Raw genomic sequence first — 25,641 nt, 5'->3', positions numbered from 1 at the left:
AACAGACAAAGCCTTCTTAATGGATTCAGAAACAAAATCTCTTATGTTATCAGGAACACTCTGAGTATTAGATGTTGACGGAACAGCAACAGGTAATGGAACTTTACTAAAGGAAATTTTATCTGCATTAACAAGTTTGTCATGACATTCAATACAAACAACAGCTGGAGGAACAGATACCAAAAGTTTACAGCAGATACACTTAGCTTTGGTAGCTCCAGCACCAGGCAGCGATTTTCCTGTATCTTCTGACTCAGTTGCAACGTGGGACATCTTGCAATATGTAATAGAAAAAAACAACATATAAAGCAAAATAGATCAAATTCCTTAAATGACAGTTTCAGGAATGGGAAAAAATGCCAGTGAACAAGCTTCTAGCAACCAGAAGCAATAAATAATGAGACTTAAATAATGTGGAGACAAAAGTGACGCCCATATTTTTTTAGCGCCAAATAAGACGCCCACATTATTTGGCGCCAAAAATGACGCCACATCCGGAACGCCGACACCTTTGACGCAAAAAAACGTCAAAAAATGACGCAACTTCCGGCGACACGTATGACGCCGGAAACAGAAAAAAAAATTTGCGCCAAAAAAGTCCGCGCCAAGAATGACGCAATAAAATTAAGCATTTTCAGCCCCCGCGAGCCTAACAGCCCACAGGGAAAAAGTCAAATTTTTAAGGTAAGAAAAAATGATTGATTCAAATGCATTATCTCAAATATGAAACTGACTGTCTGAAAATAAGGAATGTTGAACATCCTGAGTCAAGGCAAATAAAATGTTTGAATACATATATTTAGAACTTTATTAAAAAAGTGCCCAACCATAGCTTAGAGTGTCACAGAAAATAAGACTTACTTACCCCAGGACACTCATCTACATGTTGTAGAAAGCCAAACCAGTACTGAAACGAAAATCAGCAGAGGTAATGGTATATATATATATATATATAAGAGTATATCGTCGATCTGAAAAGGGAGGTAAGAGATGAATCTCTACGACCGATAACAGAGAACCTATGAAATAGACCCCGTAGAAGGAGATCATTGCATTCAAATAGGCAATACTCTCCTCACATCCCTCTGACATTCACTGCACGCTGAGAGGAAAACCGGGCTCCAACCTGCTGCGGAGCGCATATCAACGTAGAATCTAGCACAAACTTACTTCACCACCTCCATAGGAGGCAAAGTTTGTAAAACTAATTTGTGGGTGTGGTGAGGGGTGTATTTATAGGCATTTTGAGGTTTGGGAAACTTTGCCCCTCCTGGTAGGAATGTATATCCCATACGTCACTAGCTCATGGACTCTTGCTAATTACATGAAAGAAAAAGACTTATCACAGACTGTTTTACTCTGAACTTTATTCTGTATCCAAAATCAAAGAAATTTGCAAAACAACAAATTTCAAAAAAATCTTAACCTGCCCCTTACCAGCCAAGCTGGAATACGGCACATACATTGCAATTTTAGGGAGCTGATTTTGAACTAAAAGATTTCCAATTAAAAACATGTTACTTGGGAATTTGTTCCTTAATAAGAACAACCAAACTAATATAAGCTTAAAGTTTTAGTCTTGGAACTCAATCTTGAAGCCCAGAGTAACAGTTAAGAATTGAATCCAATTATAAACCAAATAATTGATTAAAAAAGAAATATGGATTTTTTTAGAAATCACTAAATTCTTCTAGCTAAAACCTCATTTGCAAAAATATTCAATAAAATGAAGACACAAATGAAATTATTAGCATGATAGCCCAGTTAAAGGACCAGTCAACACACTGGACTTGCATAATCAACAAATGCAAAACAACAAGACAAATGCAACAGCACCTAGTCTAGTAGATTTTGTCCTTAACAATGCTAAAATAAATCATAATCTGATACTTGATTTTAAAGTAAACAGAAAAAATGAAGTAATTGCAACATCATTCAAATAAATCACAGGTCCAAGAAAAGTACCTGGAAATAAATAATTTTCCTTAAATAAGATACAACCATCTAAAGGAAAATAAATACTATTTTGCTATAGAAACAATAGCATAGTTAGCAGGAGTAGAGATAGGCCCATTAAATTGGAGAACCTTCAAAATTGAATTTAACTGCCGGCAAAGAATATAGTTTAAAACCTTTGAAGAAGGAATAAAAGAAAATTCTCAGCCTATTCCATTCCCTAGTATGAGGAACTGAAAAAAAAACCTCTGAAGATACAGAAGAATAAATAAGCAGAAATAAAATGTTAGTTAGTCTTGAAAAATAACTAATTACCTTAATATCCAAAAAAAATCAACACCCTTTCAACAAAGAACAAATGTACTTTGATAAAAAAATAAAAAAGTAGATTTGTTAGTGTCAATATCTGAATGAGAAAAAACATCATCAGAGAAGGATAAATCATTATGTTGTTGGTCATTTGAAACTTCAATAATTAAAAAGAAGTTTGAAAAAGACCTAAAAATTTTATTAGAAGGCACGATGTCAGACAAAGCCTTTAAAATAGAATCAGAAAAATATTCTTATAAATCTTCTAAATAATTCTTATACATAAGATGTAAAAAGAATAGCAAATATATAAAGCATAAATACTAACTGATTCTGCATGTAAAAGTTTATCATGATAACTTATTAAAAACCATAGCTAAAGAAAAACAAACATTCATAACATTTAAAATAAATGAACTTAGCTTTGGTAGGACTGAACTCAGTCAACAGGAATCCCTTAGAACGTTTTTGAAACAGGAATAGTGAAATCTTGCAATATGTAATAGAAAAAAACAATATTTAAAGCAAAATTATCAAATTTCTTAAATGACAGTTTCAGGAATGGGAAAAGAATGCAAAATAATAAGCTTCTAAAAACCAGAAGCAATAAAAAAAAAAGAGGTTTAAATAATGTGAGGAAAAAATGGAACAAAAAATACGCCCACATTTTTTGGCGCCAAATATGACGCCAACATTATTGGCGCCAAGTATGACGCCACATCCTCTGACGCCGAAACAGACGCCCACATTTTTTGGCGGGAAAAAAAATGTCTGAATACACATGCCTCAACTACGGCGCCGGAAATGACAATTTTTTTGCGCCAAAAAAGTCAGCGCCAAGAATGACGCAATAAAAAGAAACATTTTCTGCCCCCGCGAGCCTAACAGCACGCAGGGAAAATGGTCAATTGAAAATTTTCAAGGTAATGATAAATAAATGAATTAAAATGCATTATCCCAAATAATGAAACTGACAGTCTGAATTATAAAGGAATACTGATTATCCTGAATCATGGCAAATATAAGTTTAAAGACATATATTTAGAACTTATAAAGTGCCCAACCATAGCGTAGAGTGTCACAAAAAATAAGACTTACTTACCCCAGGACACTCCTCTACATATAGCAGATAGCCAAACCAGTACTGAAACGAGAATCAGTAGAGGTAATGGTATATAAGAGTATATCGTCGATCTGAAAAGGGAGGTAGGAGAAGAAATCTCTACGACCGATAACAGAGAAGCTATGAAATAGATCCCCTAGAGGTAGACCATTGTATTCAAATAGGCAATACTCTCTTCACATCTCTCTGACATTCGCTGCACTCTGAGAGGAAAATCGGGCTTCAACCTGTTGCGAAGCGCATATCAACGAAGAATCTTAAGCACAAACTTACTTCACCACCTCCACGGAAGGCAAAGTTTGTAAAACTGAATTGTGGGTGTGGTGAGGGGTGTATTTATAGGCATTTTAAGGTTTGGGAAACTTTGCCCCTCCTGATAGGAATGTATATCCCATACGTCACTAGCTCATAGACTCTTGCTAATTAAATGAAAGAAATTTTGATTTTAAACAGTCCCACCACATATGTCTATATGTCCCTCTCTCCTCACAACCCCTATAGCAATTTCCATGGTATGTTGGGTTACAAAGTGCTGTCCTCTCAGGTGTAAGGTACCATCTAAAGCAGTGATTTGCAACCTTTTTTTTGCCGTGGCACACTTTTTTACATTAAAAAATCCTGTGGCACACCACCATCCCAAAATTTTACAAGCTCATATCTTGTAGCCTAATACAGCATATACATATACATATATATACATATATATATATATATGACATATTGACATTCATTCACAAACAATTGTAACGATTGTCTGTGAATGAATGTCAATGTCATGGTTGTAAATGATGCCTGATGAGCCTGTCATATACCTCCCAATATTTCAAAATTTGAAAGAGGGACACCTCGCACTGTTGTCAGTCTGCCGCGGCACACCTGAGGATCTCTCACGGCACACTAGTGTGCCACGGGACACTGGTTGAAAAACACTGATCTAAAGGATACTTAAAAACAATTTCCCCTCATGTCTGCACTTAATAATCCTTTACTAGAGTTTAGAAACATTTCATTCCACTCCCTTCTTTCTAATACCTTTCCCAAATCTCTTTCCCATTTCTCCACTAGAGCCTGGTTTCTCAACAGCCGGGCCGTGGCCCAGTACCGGGCCGTGATAGCCCTGCTGGTGGGCCCTGACCTGTCATACCCCCACTGCACACCAGGTGCAGACTGAGACCAATCAAGGCCCCAGTAACACTGTCTCACACTGACCAAAATGTATTAAATTGTATGCAAATGTACATGGTGGCCTTCCTGCCCTGCCCCCAACATGCCTCTCATCCTATAGAGCCAGGACCCCCAACATTAAGGGCCAGAGAAAGGGCACCCAACCTCCAGGGCCAGACCCCACACTCCATGGCCCTCACAGCGACAGACCCCTGCCAGGGTCTAAACCCACACTTATTTGCATAGTTACTGATAGGGCAACTGAAAACTCCAGCTTAAGGAATGCACCAAGATCCGTGGAGATACCATTTGTGGGCCCCCCCCTACTTGCTGGTCCCTCGGCCCAGGTCCTATTTGCCTGGATGATCAGCCCGCCCCTGCTGCTCACTATATATATATAAATATATATATATAGAGATAGATAGATATATGTATATATAAATATATATATAAATAAACTACTGGGCCCCGGACATGTCTAGCTAAAATTTACCGGGCCTTGAGGTCACTTTGGTTGAGAACCACTGCACTAGAGGACACTTGGACCCATATTTTGCTTCCTGTATCAACAGATATATTTGAGAGATTACCCGCTTTCCCCTATGTGAGGACCCACATAGTCTTTCCAGTGTTGTAAGTGGCTGGACAGGCCTGTTTACCGTATATATACACATAGCTGATGAAATCTGTAAATATAAAAACCAGTGCAATTTATATGGTTGAATTTTATCCTGGACCTGAGTGAAAGTGAGTAACCGTGTCGAGTTCAAAAAGTCTGCTACCCTATACAAACCCTTATTTTCCCATTTCCCCAACTATCTTTCTAAGATCCTGGGGTAACAAGAGCTTAACAGGGAAAAGTAATGATTGAGGCGTGCACAACTTCAGTTTTTGGGTTATCCTACTCCACAGACGAACCATCTCCAACGAGTCTGGAGATCTGTATTGTGATGACTTTGTGAGCACTTTCTGGTCCCATAGCATATCAGCAGGACTGTCACAGCCCGCTAATTCTGCCTCTATCTTTGGCCAAATGATACCATCTAGATTTTTCCCCAAAATGGTAGCCTGAGCTAACCTGGAAGCCTGGTAATACTCCAACAGGTTTGGAACCCCCACTCCACCAATCTGCCTATGCTGCTTCAATATTTGCGAGGCTATTCTTGCCCTTCTATCCCATCTAAAAAAGTTTATCAGCTCTCCTTGCATAGCCTCTAGTTCTGACTTGGGAATCCCTATCGGCAATGCCCGAAAGAGGTACAACAGTCTGGGCAAAACATTCATTGTAATAGTTGTTAGCCTCCCGTACCATAAAAACTTGTTCTTTCTCCATTTGGCTAAATCATTCCTAATATTTTTATAGATAGGGATGTAATTTAACTTATATAGGTCCGAAAATTTGTTATTTTGTTTAATCCCTAGTTACATTATATAGCTTTTCACCCATGCATATTTAAAATTTGTTTCTATAATCTTCTTGGTATGGGGTGGAAGGCATATTGGGAGGGCTTCGCACTTGTCCAAATTAATTTTGTACCCAGATATCTCTGAAAACTCCCTAAGAATGTCATATAGATTAGGTAGAGAAATCAGGAGCTTGGTCAGTGTAAGCAATACATTGTCTGCAAACAGCGTTAACTTGTGTTCTGACTGTGTTAATTGGATGCCTGATACATTCCTTGACTGCCTAATAAAAGCTGCCAGTGGTTCTATACAAATCTCAAACAGCAACGGCGAGAGCGGACACCCCGATGGGTCCCATTTAAAACATCTGTGTGTCTCGACAGGTATTCTGCCGCTCCCACCACCGCCATCGGCTGGGAATATATCATTCTAAGTGTTAAATCCCATAGCATTCAACACATGAAACATGAAATTCCAGTCCACCCTGTCTAACACTTTTTCAGCGTCAAGGGACAGAAGTAGAGCTGGTCTTCCAGTTGTTTCATCATATCCACCTTTTATCGGTCAGAGCACTGATTAGTTTTAAGCTTTTACGTATTTACAATTGATTTTATACTTGTTCTGATAATTTAGCCAGTACCTAGTACTCATTTATTATTGACACCAGTGTCATATAGTGTTATTAGCTATTTTATGAATTATACTCGCACTTTGTATTAAATAAATATAGAACGTATTTTATGCTTTTACCCAAGTTCTGTGTATTACTATAACCATATACCCACATCGTATTGGTGTACAATCTCAATTCACTTTTATGCATTTGCGATAGAATTATTGGTTTACTTATTTGGTAATCACACAATATTTACTAGGTGTATACACACCTTAATTATACTGGGAATCAGCATCAATTTTGCCCCATCTATAGATTTTTGTTTTATTTGCTCATTGACTGTTTTTGGGAAAGAACGTTAGTTTTAGGTGTGCAGTATTTCCATCTACCTAGGAATTATATTTAACATTGTTTTCACTGTTTTTTAGGAATGTATATCCCATCAGTAACAAACTCGTGGACTCTTGCCACCATGAAATTAATTTATCAGGTAAGTTCTTACATAAATTATGTTTTATCAATTAACTGATACTGTGATTAAGTCTACTAAAAAAGCAAGAAGTCAAATTATAACTAACTCAAACAGTTAAATGATAATCTATTTTTTACTTTACCAAGTATCCTAGAGTTTTTCATTAACATACCAACTTCCACTGGCCGGGTGCGCTGATACGCAGGAGCAACCTTTTCTACATCTTCAAAAGATGCTGCTGTCTGGGGTGGGGTAGAGGGGAAAAAGGACAAAATGAAATATCTGTTACTTGGATCGGGAACATTAAACAGTCTCTGCCTTGTCTCTCTCTGACACCTCTGATTTCCCTACTCATACTTCCCAGCACTGAGACATTATACAGATCTGATAAGACATTTCATGTATAAATAATGCAAGTTGTTCTGTTACCTTGTCCATGCGATCTTTCTGCACACCATACTTTCCACCAAATCCCTTAGAGTGATCTAAAAAGAGATACGATGAGACTATGATACACTTTCTAATAAGCAGGTGCTTTCCTTTTTCTTTTTAAATTGATTTATTTTTACTTACGGACAAATATTCTTCATACTCAAATAAAATACACTAAATATTTCTAACTTGTCCACTTGGGAAAGAAAAAACTAAATTTATGCTTACCTGATAAATTTCTTTCTTTCTTAACACGGTGAGTCCACGGATCATCATCAATTACTGTTGGGAATATCACTCCTGGCCAGCAGGAGGAGGTAAAGAGCACCACAGCAAAGCTGTTAAATCTCTCTCCCCTACCCACAATCCCCCAGTCATTCGACCAAAGGGAAAGGAGAGAAAGGAAGTAACACAAGGTGCAGAGGTGCCTGAGGTTTATATAAAAAGAAACTGTCTGAATACAGGGCGGGCCGTAGACTCTTTGTGTCAAGAAATAAAGAAATTTATGAGGTAAGCATAAATTTAGTTTTCTTTCTAATGACACAGTGAGTCCACAGATCATCATCAATTACTGTTGGGAACCAATACCCAAGCCAGAGGACACAGATGATAAGGCAGGGACAAGACAGGAACCTAAACAGAAGGCACTACTGCTTGAAGAACCTCTCCCAAAAGAAGCCTCAGTATCGAATTTATAGAATTTGGAAAAAGTGTGCAAAGATGACCAAGTTGCAGCCTTGCAAATCTGTTCCACAGAAGATTCATTTTTGAAGGCCCAGGAAGAAGAAACAGTCCTTGTGGAATGAGCTGTGATTTTCCCAGGAGGTTGCTGTCCAGCAGCGAATAAGGCTCTTCAGCCAAAGGGAAAGTGAAGTAGCCGTAGATTTCTGATCCTTGCGTTTCCCAGAAAAGCAAACAAAAAATGCAGAAGACTGACGAAAGTCCTTAGTTGCCTGCAAATAAAGGTTTTAGCGCTCGCACAACATCCAGATTATGTAACAAGCGTTATTTGTGAGAAGGAATAGGATACAAAGAAGGTACAATGATTTCCTGATTAATATTCTTGACTAAAACAACCTTGGGCAGGAAACCAAACTTAGTACGCAGAACCACCTTATCAGAGTGAAATATAAGATAAGGGGAATCACAATGTAAAGCAGAGAGTTCAGAAACTCTCCGAGCAGAGGAAATAGCAACAAGAAACAAAAAACTTTCCAAGATAACATCTTAATATCTAAAGAATGTGTAGGCTCAAACGCCTGTTGTAAAACTTTAAGAACAAGGTTAAGACTCCATGGAGAAGTAACAGGTTTAAATACAGGTTGAATTCTAACCAAGACCTGACAAAACGATTGCACAAACAGGTATGCTAGACTGAAGTTCCAAGGAACTGCCAGAGCATTGATCAGAAGTGCCTGCGGATCTCGACCTCGAGCCTAATCTCGGACGTTTGGCATTCCGACGAGAAGCTATGAGATCCAACTCCAGCTGCCCCCACTTGAGGGTCAAGCTGGAAAACACATCTGAATGAAGTTCCCACTCTCCGGGATGAAAAGTCTGTCTGCTCAGAAAATCTGCTTCCCAATAGTCCACTCTTGGGATGTAGATCGCAGAAAGAAAGCAGTTGAGGGTCTCCGCCCACTGAATAATTCGGGCCACCTCTGTCATGGACAAGGAACTCCGAGTTCCCCCCTGGTGGTCGACATAACCTGGTGTAGGCCACCAAGGTTATGTTGTCCGACTGGAATCTGATAAACCGGGCTAAGGCTAACTGAGGCCAGGCCAGAAGAGCATTTTAAGATTGCTCTCAGCTCCAAGATGTTTATGGGCAGGACTGACTCCTCCTGGGTCCATAAGACCTGAGCCTTCAACGAGCCCCATACTCCTCCCCAACCTAGAAGGCTGGTCACAATCATCCAGGAGGGTCTGCGGAAAGCAAGTACCCTGGGAGAGATGATCCTGAGAAAGCCACCACGGAAGAGAGTCCATTGACGCCTGATCTAGATCTACAAGCAGAGACAGGTCCGTATAGTCCCTGTTCCATTGTCTAAGCATGCATAACTGCAGAGGTCTGAGATGGAACCGAGCAAACGGAATGATGTCCATGGAAGCCACCATCAGATCGATTACCTCCATACATTGAGCCACTGACGGCCGTGGAGAGGACCGAAAGGCAAAACAAGAGTCGAAAATCTTTTTTCTGATCTCCGTCAGAAAAATCTTCATTAACAGGGAGTCTATTATGGTCCCCAAAAATACGACCCTTGTAGCTGGAACCAGAGAACATTTTTCCTGATTCATCTTCCATCCGTGAGATCGAAGGAAAGACAACAAGATCTCTGTATGAGATTCTGCTTGTTGAAAAGATGGCGCCTGAACCAGAATGTCGACCAGATAAGGGGTCACTACAATGCCCCGAGATCGAAGTACAGCTAAAAGAGCCCCCAGAACCTTTGGAAAAAATTCTGGGAGATGTGGCAAGGCCATGAACTGGAAATGATTGTCCAAAAAGGCGAATCTCAGAAACTTGTGATAGTCCCTGTGAATGGGAACATGAAGGTATGCATCCTTAAGGTCTATGGTTGTCATGAACTGAACCTCTTGTACCAAGGGAAGAATGGAGCGTATAGTCTCCATCTTGAAGGATGGCACTCTGAGAAACTTGTTTAAACATTTTAGATCTAGGATTGATCGAAAAGTTCCCTCCTTTTTGGGAACTACGAACAGATTCGAAAAAAATCCCAGACCCCTTTCCTGAAAGGGAACTGGAACTATTACTCCCAGGGCAGCAAGGTCCTTGACACAATGTAAGAACGCCTCTCATTATCTGGTCTACAGATAATCTGGAGAGGAGAAACCTGCCTCAGGGAGGAAAGGATTTGAAGTCTATTTTGTATCCCTGGGAACCAAAGTCCACCGCCCAGGGATCCAGTACATCTCTTATCCAAGCCTGGGAAAAAAGAGAGAGTCTGCCCCTACAAGATCTGCTCCCGGATCGGGGGCCAACCCTTCATGCTGACTTGGAATCAGCTGAAGGCTTTTTAGATTGCTTTCCCTTATTCCAGGACTGGTTGGGCTTCCAGGAAGGCTTGGCTTGATCTTGCTTGGTTTAAAGTTACAAAAGAAACGAAAATTACTCAGACATTCCCTCTGCTTATTCTTTTTATCTTGAAGAAGAACCCTTTCTCTCTCCATTGATATCTGAGATCATTTCCGCCAAACCAGGTCCAAACAAGGTCTTACCCTTGTAAGGAATAGCCATGAGCTTACATTTAGATGAAACATCCGCAGACCAGGACTTGCTCCTAGTTTAATAACCTGTAAGGAAGCATCTGTAATGAAGGGGCTAACTTGAGAGCCTTAATCCTGTCCTGGATCTCATCAAAAGGGGTATCCGTCTGAAGAGATTCAGACAACGCATCAAACCAGTAAGCCGCAGCGCTGGCAACAGTGGCGATACACACCGCAGGTTGCCATTGTAGACCTTGGTGGACATACATCTTTTTTAGTAAAGCCTCCAATTTTTTATCCATTGGATCTTTAAAATAACAACTATCCTCTATGGGAATAGTAGTCCTCTTGGCTAAAGTGGAGATTGCTCCTTCAACCTTAGGAACAGTCTGCCACGACTCCTTAATAGAATCCGCTATAGGAAACATCTTCTTAAAAATTGGAGATGGAGAAAAGGGAATACCAGGTCTTTCCCATTCTCAAACAATCTCCGCAGCACGGTCAGGAACCGGAAAAACCTCCACCGCGAATGGAACATCAAAGTATTTGTTCAATTTACTAGACTTTTTAGGATTGAGTACGATAGTTTTGTCGGAGTCGTCCAAAATAGCCAAAACCTCCTAAGTAATAAGAGAAGGTGTTCTAGCTTAAATCTGAAGGATACCACTACAGCACCAGAAGAAGGAATTACACCGAGTCTGAGATTTCCCCCTCAGATGCTACCGACATGTCTTCTTCCTCAGGCTTATGGGAAGGGACACTCTGGATAGCCAGAGAAACCTTACTAACTGTTTCCTTAAATTTCCTTTTACGCCTTCCCTGCAACATGGGGAAAGCTGACAAGGCCTCAGATACCGAAAAGGGAAGCAATGTCTTGTAGAGAAAATCCTACAGGATTGCAAGAGGAAACACAGGGCACTGTATGTGGAGACTGAAAAAGTTGGGACGCTTGAGGAGAAAGCTGCGGCATATCTGCAACAGGAGACACCTGAACAGCAATTGCCTGGGATAATGGTGGCTCATGGTCAAATATTTTATCTCTATAACTTAAAGTTCTATCAATGCATGAGGAACAAAAAGGAACTGGGGGTTCCACTTGAGCATCAAAACATAACTGGCAAGCAGCAACTTCGGCTTTGGATAATAGTTTGAAAAGCCTCTTGATACAGCATTTGCCTGGGATAATGGTGGCTCATGGTAAAATATTTTATTTTATCTCTATAACTTAAAGATCTCTCAATGCATGAAGAACAAAAAGGAACTGGGATTTCCACCTGAACATCAAAACATAACTGACAAGCAGCAACTTCGCCTGGGATAATGGTTTGAAAAGCCACTTGATCTATCTCATGTAATAAATAAGGATAAAGTATAAAAATTATTTATTTGAAAATAAAAAAGAAATATGTACTGTGTCTTTAAATAAAAATGTGTGTTAGTGCAACAAACCAAATAGAGCTCAGGCTACCTATACACCTCAGTAGATTTACTGAGGTGCCTACCTGTCCTGCAGCTCATAGTGACTTCCCTCACAGAAGAAACAATCCCCTTTTCAAATACAGATCAGTTACAAAGCCCTAACTGCCAAAAAAAACGGCTTACAACAGTAATCGCCATGATCAAAAGTTAAAGTATAAAACCTACTATAACACACTGAGCCACCATAAATCATCTCACAGTCTCAATGCCCAAACTGCCTAAAAGAAACCCCAAACATGAAAGTTTAATAAAGTCCTATATTAAATAAGACCGCTTTTAGCTGTAATAAGTGCCAGCAATCTCCTTGCAAAAGAAAAAGAAAATTTATGCTTACCTGATAAATGTATTTCTTTTTTGACACGATGAGTCCACGGATCATCTTAATTACCAATGGGATATTCAACTCCTGGTCAGCAGGAGACGGCAAAGAGCACCACACCAAAGCTGTTAAATATCACGTCCCTTCATTCCCAACCCAGTCATTCGACTGAAGTCAAGGAGAGAAAGGAAGTAACAAGGTGCAGAGGTGTCTAAAGTTTATAAACCCAACAACCTGTCTTTTACAAAAAACAGGGCGGGCCGTGGAGTCATTGTGTTAAAAAAGAAATACATTTATCAGGTAAGCATACATTTTCTTTTCTTTTTAATTACACGATGAGTCCACAGATCATCTTAATTACTAATGGGAATCAATACCCAAGCTAGAGTACACAGTTGATACGGGAGGGACAAGACAGGGTACCTAAACGGAAGGCACCACTGCTTGAAGAACCTTTCTCCCAAAAGCAGCCTCAGCCTAGGCAAGTGTGTCAAATTTGTAGAATTTTGAAAAAGTGTGAAGAGAGGACCAAATCGCAGCCTTGCAAATCTGTTCCACAGAAGCTTCATTTTTTAATGTCCATGAGGAAGCAACAGCCCTCGTGGAATGAGCCAAAACTCTCTCTGGAGGCTGCTGTACAGCAGTCTCATATGCAAAACGTATGATACTCTTCAGCCAAAAAGAAAGAGAAGTAGCCGTAGCTTTCTGTCCCTTACATTTCCCTGAGAAAACTACAAACAAAGCAGAAGACTGACGAAAATCCTTAGTCGCCTGCAGATAAAACTTTAAAGCACGAACCACGTTCAAATTGTGCAGAAGCCGTTCTGAGAAGTAGGATTAGGACACAAAGAAGGAACAACAATCTCCTGATTAGTGTTCCGATCAGAAACTACTTTAGGAAGAAATCCTAATTTAGTACGTAGAACTACCTTGTCAGAATGAAAAATAAGGTAAGGGGACTCATACTGCAATGCCGAAAGCTCTGACACTCTGCGAGCAGAAGAAATAGCAACAAGAAATAAAACTTTCCAAGATAACAACTTAATATCTAAGGAATGCATAGGCTCAAACGAAGCCCTTTGAAGAACTTTAAGAACTAAATTCAGACTCCATGGAGGAGTAACTGGTTTGAACACAGGTCTGATCCTGGCCAAGGTCTGACAAAATGGTTGTACATCTGGAACCTCTGCCAGACGTTTGTGTAACAAAATAGATAAGGCAGAGATTTGACCCTTTAGGGAACTTGTCGATAATCCTTTCTCCAAACCCTCTTGGAGAAAAGACAAAATTCTTGGAATCCTAATTCTACTCCATGAGAAACCCTTGGATTCACACCAGTAGAGATATTTAAGCCATATCTTATGGTAAATCTTTCTAGTTACAGGCTTACGAGCCTGAATCATGGTCTCTATGACCGAGTCAGAAAAACCCTGCTTGGATAAAATTAAGCGTTCAATCTCCAAGCAGTCAGCTTCAGAGAAACTAGATTTGGGTGAAGGAAGGGCCCCTGTATTAGAAGGTCCTTCCTCAACAGAAGTCTCTAAGGTGGCAGAGATGCCATGTCCACCAGATCTGCATACCAAATCCTGTGAGGCCAAGCCGGTGCTATGAGGATCACCGATGCTCTCTCCTGCTTGATTCGAGCAACCCGAGGAAGAAGAGCAAACAAAGGAAATAGGTATGCTAGACTGAAGGTCCAAGGGACCTCCAGAGCATTTATCAGCTCTGCCTGGGGGTCCCTGGACCTCGACCCGTATCTTGGGAGCTTGGCATTCTGTCGGGATGCCATGAGATGCAATTCCGGCTGACCCCACTTGAGAATCAGGTTGGAGAACACTTCAGGATGGAGTTCCCACTCTGAAAGGTCTGCCTGCTCAGGAAATCCACCTCCCAGTTGTCCACCCCTGGGATGTGGATCGCCGACAGACAGCAAGAGTGGGCTTCCGCCCACTGGATTATTTTGGTTACCTTGGTCATCGCTAAGGAACTCCTCGTTCCTCCCTGATGATTGATGTAAGCCACTGAAGTTATGTTGTCCGACTGGAACCTGATAAACCGGACCGAGGCTAACTGTGGTCAGGCCAGAAGAGCATTGAATATCCCTCTCAGTTCCAGAATGTTTATAGGAAGAACAGACTCTGACTGAGTCCAAACTCCCTGAGCCTTTAGGGAGCCCCAGACTGCTCCCCACCCTAAAAGGCTGGTGTCTGTTGTCACAATAATCCAAGATGGTCTGCGAAAGCAGGTTCCCTGGGAGAGATGATCCCGAGACAACCACCATTGAAGAGAATCCCTTGTCTCCTGCTCCAGTAGTATTTGAGGAGACAAATCCGCATAATCTCTGTTCCATTGCCTGAGCATGCTTAAAGGGACATAATACTCATATGCTAAATCACTTGAAACTGATGCAGTATAACTGTAAAAAGCTGACAGGAAAATATCACCTGAGCATCTCTATGTAAAAAAGGAAGATATTTTACCTCACAATCTCCTCAGCTCAGCAGAGTAAGTTCTGTGTAAAAAGTTATACTCAGCTGCTCCCAGCTGCAGGTAAACAAATTTAAAAAAATGAAGAAATGAACAGCAGCCAATCAGCATCAGCAGTGCTGAGGTCATGAACTCTTACTGTGATCTCATGAGATTTGACTTAACTCTCATGAGATTTCATAGTAAGCTTCCTTTACCTGATTGGTGAAATAATATGAGAGTGCACGATGCTAGTCCCTTCAGATGTCCCAGGACAAACACACTAAAATGCTGCTTAGAAATCCTTTACAATGGGAGGTGGCTACTGAGGAACTTTTGAGGTAAAATATCTTTCTTTTTTACATAGAGATGTTCAGGTGATATTTTCTAATCAGCTTTTTACAGCTATGCTGCATCACTTTCAAGTGTTTAAACATTTGGGTATTATGGCCCTTTAACTGCAGAGGTCTGAGGTGGAACCGAGCAAACGGGATGATGTCCATTGCCGCCACCATCAGCCCGATTACCTCCATACACTGAGCCACTGACGGCCGAGGACTGGACTGAAGGACTAGACAAGTATCGATAATCTTTGATTTCCTGACTTCTGTCAGAAAAATCTTCATAGACAGGGAATCTATTATGGTTCCCAAGAAAGTTACCCTTGTATTTGGGACTAAGGAACTCTTTTCCAAATTTACCTTCCACCCGTAAGATCGCAGAAAGGATAACACCATGCCCGTGTGGGATCTTGCTTGTTGAAAGGATGGCGCCTGGACTAGGATGTTGTCCAGATAGGGCGCCACTGCAATGCCCCGTGACCGAAGCACAGCCAACAGCGATCCCAGAACCTTTATGAAAATTCTAGGAGCTGTGGCAAGAACGAAAGGAAGAGCCACGAACTGGAAGTGTTTGTCCAAGAAGGCAAACCCTAGGAACCTGTGATGATCCCTGGAATAGGAACATGCAGGTACGCGTCTTTTAAATCCACTGTTGTCATAAATTGACCCTCCTGGATCAAGGAAAGAATGGAACGCATAGCTTCCATCTTGAAGGACGGTACCCTGAGAAATTTGTTAGACTCTTGAGATCTAAAATTGTAATGAAGCTTCCTTCTTTTTTGGAAACCACAAACAGATTGGAATAAAATTTCAGACCCTGTTCCTGTATGGGAACAGGGGCTATCACTCCTATGTTGGAGAGGTCTCTTACATACCAGAACACCTCTCCTACTTATCAGGTCTACCAGAACACTTCTCCTACTTATCAGGTCTACAGCTAATCTTGAGAACTTCTGAACTTACCCTCCTGCTCGTAGGAAGAATAGAAAAAAGGAATCGCCAAAGACTAGTCTTAGATGATGCATTCACAAATCAAGATCTTAACCATTAAGATTTTTGAGTCGATATGGTAAGCCTAAAATCTTAGCTTCCCACATAATACGTGATGGGAAGTCACTAAAAGAAATAAATTCCTATTTTGGATTTCCTCGAGGGGAGTGTCTGCCCGAATAGAACCAGACAGCGCATAAACCATTATGCTGTCGCATAAGGCAGCCATATCAAACCTAGGTTGCCATCCTGAGCTACCCCACTATATTCATGGGCTCCTAAAGGGAACAACTATTCTCTACAGAAATAGAATGTCTTCCGGCCAGCGTGGAAATTATTCCACCTTGCGCACCATCTTTCGAGACTCCTAGAGGAATCCGCTAAGGGAAACCTCTCCTTTCAAAATAGGAAATTGAGTAAAAAGGAAACCCATTCTCTCTCCTTCCTTAGTAATGAACACAGCATCTCGATCTGGTACAGCATAAGATAACAACGACCATGATGTAGTTCCAGAGAAACTAAAAAAAGTAAGAGACTGAGGTGGTCTAGATTAAACCTGAAAGATACTACTTCAGTATCAGCAGGAGGAATTATACTGTCAGAATCTGAGAATTTATTCTCAGATGCTATCGAAGTATCCTCAAGCTTTTGGGAAAGGACCTCTGAAATAGCAACAACTGACAGAAACAACGCTCACTGAGTGTTTAGTTTTCCTCTTGCACTCTCCCTGCAGCATGTGATAGGCCGACAACGCATCCTGGACCGCCTAGTACGAGAGGGAAGCAATGTCTTGCAAGGTAACTTCAGGAGGAGTTGTGGAGGAAGCGCAGGACACTGGTTGAAAGGACGCTAAGATTTTTGGGACACTTGAGGAGAAGACTGCAGAATATGTTAAACATTGTCAGTATGCAATGTTTTTTTTTTTTTTTTTAAATAAAAACAGTATTCCACCTTATTGCCCAGGTTGTCAAAACTGGCAATTCACAGGCGCTGTAAAATCCTCTCAATACATGAACAGAAAAGAAAGTGATGGATCCCTAAGCACTAAGCTGTTTAGGAAGGAAACATCCACTAACAGCCTGCTAAATTGGGATAGCTATCATCCAAAAAGCCAAAAGATGGGCATCCCCTTTGGACAGTACCTTAGGGCTAGACGTAATTGCAGTACTTTGGAGGCTTTTGAAACAGAAGCAAAAAGAACTCAGACTTAGATTTAAAGCAAGAGGCTACCCTAGCCGGTGTTTAAAGAGGGCTTACCAGAGAGCGAAGGCATTAGATAGACCGCAACTAATACAGGAAAATACTAATGTCAATGAACCAATCACCATGAATCCAATCAGAATGATAGGGACTTTTGACGAAAAGAACAGTAAAATTAGACATTTTTCAGAAGCACTGGCATGTGCTAAAGGAAGATCCTGACGTGTTAGAAGTGATCACAGAAAAACCTACCATTACAAATAGAAGATCTCAGAATCTTAAAGATATCCTAACGAACAGTCACTTTACTCAATCTAAGCAGAGAACTTGGCTGCAAGAAACAAGAGGCTTTTATAAATGTGGCCATTGCAAAGCTTGTAAGAATATGTCCCCTCTAAAAACATTTGAACACCCCAAAACAGGAAAACGCTACCCTATACATGATTTCATGAATTGTAGAACAAAGGGAGTGATATATGTAGCCATGTGCAAATGTCCCCTAATTTATGTAGGCGAAACAATAAGGGAACTACGTACACGAGTATTGGAACATATGGGGGACATAAAATGGGACCGGAATGTACCAGTGGCGAAACACATGAATACGGTACATAAGGATAGCAAATATCAAGTTTACTTCTTTGCTATTGAGCAAATAAAATTGAAAGGTAGGAGAGGGAATGTTAACAAAATGCTTTTGCAAAAAGAATGCAGATGGATACATGAGCTACAATCTGCATCACCAAAAGGTCTAAATGAGGCTATCTCATATAAAAGCTTTCTGTAGGCGGAGCTAGCCAGCAACAGGAGAAGTCGCAGGTCTGTGTAGCTCTGCACATAAAACTCCTAAAAGTAGTTATAAAGCTGATAAATTCAGGCAAAATTTCCTAAATTCCAACCCCTGAGCTCTAGCAGAGGTGTTCAACCCTTTTTCAACAACAACTGAAAGGTTTTAAGCAAGATCGTTGGGGACCGGATCACCAGCACCGGAAGAAAAGCAGGAAAGACCGCGGCTGCGGCCCATCCGGAACCTCGATATAGACCCAGAAATCGAAGGGAAAAGATAATAGTAAGGGGGAAAATACCAGCAGCTAACTTAACCTTGCAAACCCTCTGGAAACATTTGCCGGAAGATTGCGGGAGAGACCCGCCACCTTTGCTGCAGAAGTTACACGCTGCCGAAAATCTCAAAACCCCTTAACCTGGCTTCACTGTGCCTCTCCGGAGGGTCGGGGCCCCGCTCCGGAGGGACACAACAGACTCTAAGATACAAGGTGAAGTGATACCATCAACACTCACATTGGCCCAGAAGATTCAGATCACGGAGGCCTACCATTCAGCAACAGATGCGGACGCACATGCGACCTCCCACAATCTAAAAGCCACAAACGCAATTGCAGCACCCGATAAGGTCACTACTCCACGGAGAGGTTCTATCACAAGTAAGTCAATCAATACTTGAAAGTAATCAGGGGAGGCGTTGGCGCGAATCTCCGCCATACTGTTTTTGCGCAATTTGCAAGCATACTAAGCTAGGCCCAACTGAGGGACTCAGGACAGTAAGCTATTAACAGACCCCGCTACATTGAGAGGGGTAAGCACAGCAATCAGTCCCCCAGACTGGGATTATCCTAGCTAATATTCAGAGAACAAAACAGGGTAATAACCACTGACACACGGAAAACAGAGTGTTCCTCAGTAAATCACACCAATGTGAGTGCTAGTTCCAACACTCCTAAAAAGTCTCCTTATAGGACTCCAACAAAACCAAATCCTCTACCTAGGCTATCACTAATGATACTGGTGACCTGGGAATTTCTGAAGGGGATTAACAGGAGCCTGCAAGTCATTCGACAAGTGAGACTTCACACTACCACCATACTCCTCCTCATATAAGCTAAATGTGAAAGTGATGTGAAAAGAGGCAGCTAAGAGGCCTGAACATCGAACACGACTGCCTATTGAGTATGGGGTAACAACAGCTATGAACAAAAATTCCTAATTAGCACTTAGAGATCCTGAGAATAAACTAGCACAAGGGCTATATAAAACAGCTGCATTACAAGGAAGACCCCATAAAAGATTCATCTCACCACCCACTGAAAACCTCAAGATGAAAAATAAATCACAAACAGTAAAAGAGTGCCTGTCAAGATCTCAATCAAAGCATAAAGGACTTGATAAAAGTATTCCTAACCCTATAACTAGCCCACAAGCACAGAGCTCAGAAATACATGAGGAAGCCGGAATAGAAGAACCAAACAAAGAACTTCTACAGCAGATTAAATCTCTATTTCAAGAAGAATTCAAGACAGCTCTATCAGAAATAAAACAAGATCTCAGGGAAATAGGGGAGAGAACTGCTGAATTAGAGGAAAAACTTGACAATGTGACTGAGGAAATCCCTATTTTAAGAGACTCTATCCAAGATAATTCGACATATATCAGCAGGCTTGAAGAGCAGATAGAGGATCTAGAAAATAGATCAAGACGATCTAACTTAAGAATCCGGAACCTACCAGAGACTTACAAAAATTTAGAAGAAACCATTACTGAGTTGTTCACACAACTAGTCCCAGATATTGATCCATCTACACTCCTCATGGACAGGGTACACAGAGCCCTTACAAGACCCCAACAAAATGCAAATAGGGACATAATCCTGAAAATGCACTATTACCACGTCAAAGAAAGAATCTTGAAAGCAGCCAGAGAAAAAAAATGCATAGAATTTGAAGGACACAACATTCAAATATTCACAGATCTTGCTCCCATCACACTCCGAAAAAGAAGGGAAATGAAACCAATTACTGCAGCCCTAGTGAAGGAACATATAAAATATAGGTGGAATTTCCCTTTCAAACTAGTTTTCTCATACCAGAACGGAAGCTACAGCTGCAATACCCTCGAGGAGGGAAGAGTACTGCTTCAACGTCTTCAAATCCAAGCTGACATACCAACAACTCCTACTGGACCTTCACCACCAAGAAAATCTTTTCAGAAAGAATGGATACCAGTAGGAAGAAGTGGCAAAGCAAAAAAACAAAGAATTGCTCCCAAACAGGACACTGGTGAAGCTGATTCGGATGAGACTGAGAGCACTTTGTCCTGAGAGCTAAGTAGAATATAATTCATTGAGTGTAACAAGACTAACTTACTTTAAACAGAAACTGTTTCTTTAGGTTGGGCCTTGCCCAACATGGACTGTCATGTTATCTTTTCTTTGTTATACAGGTTTGGTATTGTTATGTTCATTTTCTTCCTTATTTAACTAAACTTGAGCTCTATTACCTATGAGCCACATTTGTTATACAACCCTCACCCTTGAAAGGTATGACTCCCGTATTAACATCTTAACTACCTCAGCCAACTTAAGGCGCACTAAAGCTTATTATCTGGTAGGCTGCATGAGATATAACTAACCTCCCAGAGGGTTCTTTACATTGTACTCCCCATATTCCCCTTCAAGAGGGATTAATGACGTTTATTCCAATTATATGTTTTCTCAGGATCTCCCCCCCCCATCCCCACCCTCCCCCACCCACCCCTGCACCCCCCCCAAAACCTCACTCCCTCAACCCCCCCCCCCACCCCCCGATATACTTAACTCCATACTCAAGGATAAGCTAAAATTGAGTTTAGGTTTCAAAGTTGCCTGAATGTTATTGTTTTTTCAACTCACTTACACAATGTTATTTCCAATGTTGATTTTCAAAATACTATTGTTATATCTTTGGTCATTTTTTTATTGGTTACTCCATGCTACATATAAGGAGATTTATACGTCATCTACAACAAAAGCATTAGATACCGTCAAGAAACCTGCTAGACTAGATTTACCTATTAACTCTTATAACGGTTTGATATGTTTTTCTGTAGCGAGAACTGAGACTGGCCTGGTCTGCGGGGCCCCCCCTCAAATGGAAGAAGCCCTGACACAACCCCAAAAGATGCACAGGTACCACATCATGAAAATTCCCCCTAAACAGTCCCCATGTCTATAAAAATAATTTTGCATAATGTTAGGGGATTAAACTCAGATATCAAAAGGAAAAAAGCAATCTTAGAATATAAAGCCATGAATGCTAAAATAGTAATGCTTCAGGAAACACACTTCACGTCTATGTTTACCCCCAAATATTGGGACAAAGTATACCCGACACAATTCCATGTCATTGGCCCAAAAAAGAAATGCGGAGTTTCAGTGCTAATCCATTCATCCTTAAACTTCCATGAGGAATCCATAATAAGAGATAGAGAGGGCAGATACATCATAATACAGGGTTCTATTCACAACACCCCAGTACTGCTAGTGAATGTATATGCTCCAAATGAGTTACAATCTAATTTTATCACCAAACTCAGCAAACATTTAACACTATGGAAAAAATATAAAACCATAATAGGAGGAGACTTCAACCTCACCATGAATGATAAAATTGACAGATCCTCACAAGCCTCCGCACATACCAACTCTTCCACAAAATCAAATAGAATTTTGCTAGATTTCACTTCAGACCATAACCTGACTGATAGTTGGCGAGCAATGAATCAAGGGGTACATGACTACACATATTACTCTCCAATGCATGCATCACATTCAAGAATAGACTACATATTCGTGAGCCAAATTCTGGTCCCCCTAATAATCAATACAACCATTACTAATTGTTCTTGGTCAGACCACTCCATAGTGGAGACAACGATGGCAGGACTAGTTAACCCACAAAGAACAAAATCTTGGACACTCAATGCATCACTACTTAAAGAAGGCCCAACTTTAGAATTGATTAAACAACAAATGGCTGAATTCATAGAAATTAACAATAACTCAACTAACAATCCAGCACTAGAATGGGGGGCATTGAAAGCCTACACACGAGGCCTACTCATATCCGAATCTAGTAAGCAAAAAAAACAGAGAGAGGCTAAACTACTAAGCTTAAAATTAGAGACTAATCGACTTAGGTCACAATTAGGAAACAATCCTTCACGATCACTAACTACCCAGCTTAAAAACAAAAACGCGGAATTAGATTCACTCTTAAACTCAGAGGCCATCAGATCAATCAGAGTAGTCGACACGCAATACTATATTTACGGAAACAAGCCAGACCGGATGCTAGCAAATAAATTGAAAGAGATTGTCAGGGCCACAACCGTCCCACAAATACAATGCCCAGATAATAAAATCACTAATGACCCACAAGATATTGCTAACTTATTTGCCGATTACTACAATAAACTGTATAATATTCCTAACTCACATAAAGGCAAAAACAAAACACCAGACTTAATATCGTTTCTTGGAGATAGTAAATTACCAACACTAACAGAGGAAGAATTAGACTCCTTAAATCGCCCCATAACACAAGAAGAAATAAAACTTAGTATCAAAAATCTTAAAGGATCCAAAGCCCCAGGCCCTGACGGCTATCCTGGCATCTTCTACAAAACACTACAGCCACTACTAGTACCACAACTAGTTAAAGTATTCAACGCTTTGATGCAGGGTAAGGAAATACCAAGAGAAATGCTGATGGCCAGAATTTCAGTGATCCCAAAACCAGGCAAGAACAAACAACACTGCCAAAATTATAGGCCCATCTCCCTGATTAATCAGGATATCAAACTATTTACCAAAATTCTAGCAAATCGCCTAAATCCACTTCTTCTTAAATTAATTCACCCAGATCAAGTGGGATTTATCTCCCAAAGAGAAGCCCCAGATAACACGAGGAAAATTATAGATCTTATTAACGTGGCCACTGTGGGACGGGTGCCTTCTCTGTTTCTGTCTTTGGATGCAGAGAAGGCATTCGATAGAGTTGACTGGGGTTTTATGTTTGCAGTACTTGAAAGAGTAGGCATCAAAGGGGAGTTTTATGATGCTATCAAATCTCTGTATTCATTCCCGACAGCTTTTGTTAAATTATCTGGCTACCAATCTTCACCAATACATATTAACAACGGCACCAGACAAGGTTGCCCGTTGTCCCCACTTTTATTTGCTTTAAGCATTGAACCACTGGCCATCAAAATCAGAGAAAGTAGGGACATTTCAGGAATTGAGGTGGGACACTCTGAACACAAGATCTCCCTATTCGCGGATGACGTAATATTGACATTAACAAAACCACTACTATCCCTTCCTCTAGTATATAAATTCATCCAACAATTCGGAACTTTATCGGGCTATAAAATTAACGGAGATAAATGCGAAGCCCTGGGAGTTGGAATTCCAGCCCACACCAAAAAATTAATAGAGCTAAACTTTTCCTTTGGATGGCCCAAGAAGTCTATTAAATATTTAGGAATCCATCTTACCAACAATATACATTCTCTATACAATATAAATTATCTCCCCATGTTTAAGAAAATCAGAGCCCTTTTAACCAAGTGGATGAAACTTAAAATCTCCCTTTATGGTAGAATTATCTCAGTCAAGATGTCTCTATTACCCAAATTACTATACTTATTTCGCTCCTTACCCATCACCCTTCCTCATTCTGACTTACATAAGCTTCAAAAAGACATCTTACGATTTGTGTGGCAGGGGAAACGAGCCAGAATCAACAAAACACTTATGTGTTCCCCCAAAAAGATAGGAGGAGTGGGTCTCCCAAATCTAATTCCATACTATTACTCAGCCCGCATTGCCCAAACTTTACACTGGTTCAAAACTAAAAACAATTCACAGTGGCTAAACATTGAATCGGCCGTTATGAACACTACACCACTCTCACACCTATTATGGACCCCAGATACCCCCACCACTCATAAGAAAAGCGAATTCATTGCAATTCAACACACTTTACACATCTGGAAGATATTGAACTCTAAATTCCCATTACTAAATAAAAGATCAACGATCACACCATTGATAACCCAAACTTCCTCATTCGATAGAACTGTACAACAGAAATGGCATAACAAAGGGCTTTACAGGATTGCAGACGTATATAAAGAGGGTAAAATTATTTCCTTTACACAATATCAGGCCCTAGACACAGAAGATAGGAACATCTGGTACCATTACCTCCAACTTAAGCTCTGTAACCACCACACTAGAAAAGCTCTGTCTGGCTGATTATCATATAAGAGGTGGAATCTCAACCCTTTACACCTTATTTAACAACCCCCCTTCTGATATCAAACCCCCCTTAATGTTTAAATGGGAAAATGACACTGGGAGGACTTGGTCAATTGAGACTTGGAGAGAAAATCTCAGTGATGGCTTATCTTTCACACAAAACGCAACCCTCAAAGAAAATTTTATTAAAGTAGCCTTCAGATGGTACCTATTCCCGACTAGATCAGGGGGAAAAGAGGACCCATTGACCAAGTTCTGCTATAGAGGATGTGGGGAGCTTGGGACATACCCACATATGTGGTGGGAATGTAGATACGTTAAAGAGATATGGGATCAAGCCTCAAATTTCTTGAGCAAGATCTTCGAAAAAACAATAAAGCTAACCATGGAACAAGCGCTGCTCCACTTCCCGATCCCGGGACTCTCTAGACACAATAACAAACTAGGAAGATGGGTTTGTACAATAGTTAGACTAAGTATAGCCCAATTTTGGAAGGGACTCCCCCCGAGCTTCGAACTGATAAAAAAAAAGATGATATACCATTTTGATAAAGCAAGTGCCTCAGCAGAATACCTAAATGATAAAAAAACATTCCTGTTACAATGGGAACCTTTCATACATTATCACGAAGCTACCAGGAGGAGAGGGGGGGCGGACGCGGACTAGGCCAGACGAAATATTGTTTGTAACATCTACATTGAATGCTTAGAACGAACTGTATTAACTCCGAATCTGTATAACATTACATGTATTTTTGGAGTATTCACTCTATTATTGGAATGACCTTTGACTATTGGAATATTTGATTATTGATTTATTGTATTTGTAAAATCCTTAAATAAAATCTTTTCAACATAAAAGCTTTCTGTAAGATATGTTGGTTAACATTAACTAATCAATTCTTTGAACTTTATGTTTTTGTTTAATACACAGTATGAATAATATAATCTAATTTACATTAAGTGTAAGCAAAATATGTGGCTGATGAATAAGTGGTCACAACATCAGGCTCTCCGTCTGACAATAAAGCCATAATATATATTTA

General features: G+C 40.4%; 1 protein-coding gene across 3 annotated transcripts in view; it reads right to left on the bottom strand.

The window, feature by feature from the left end:
• Positions 1-25,641, bottom strand: part of CTTN (cortactin) — a 213,570-nt gene that overhangs the window by 96,578 nt on the left and 91,351 nt on the right. For all 3 annotated transcript variants that reach the window (XM_053720583.1, XM_053720586.1, XM_053720584.1), the window contains 2 exons: positions 7,474-7,529; positions 7,217-7,286 (listed from right to left, as the gene is read on the bottom strand). In XM_053720583.1, the coding sequence (XP_053576558.1) occupies positions 7,217-7,286; positions 7,474-7,529 (126 nt within the window). The remainder of the gene's footprint in view (positions 1-7,216; positions 7,287-7,473; positions 7,530-25,641) is intronic.

This window comes from Bombina bombina, chromosome 7, assembly GCF_027579735.1.
Source record: "Bombina bombina isolate aBomBom1 chromosome 7, aBomBom1.pri, whole genome shotgun sequence".
Classification (NCBI taxonomy): Eukaryota; Metazoa; Chordata; class Amphibia; order Anura; family Bombinatoridae; genus Bombina; species Bombina bombina.
The sequence above is the reverse complement of the archived record's forward strand: the minus strand, read 5'-3'. Positions and strand labels throughout refer to the sequence as shown.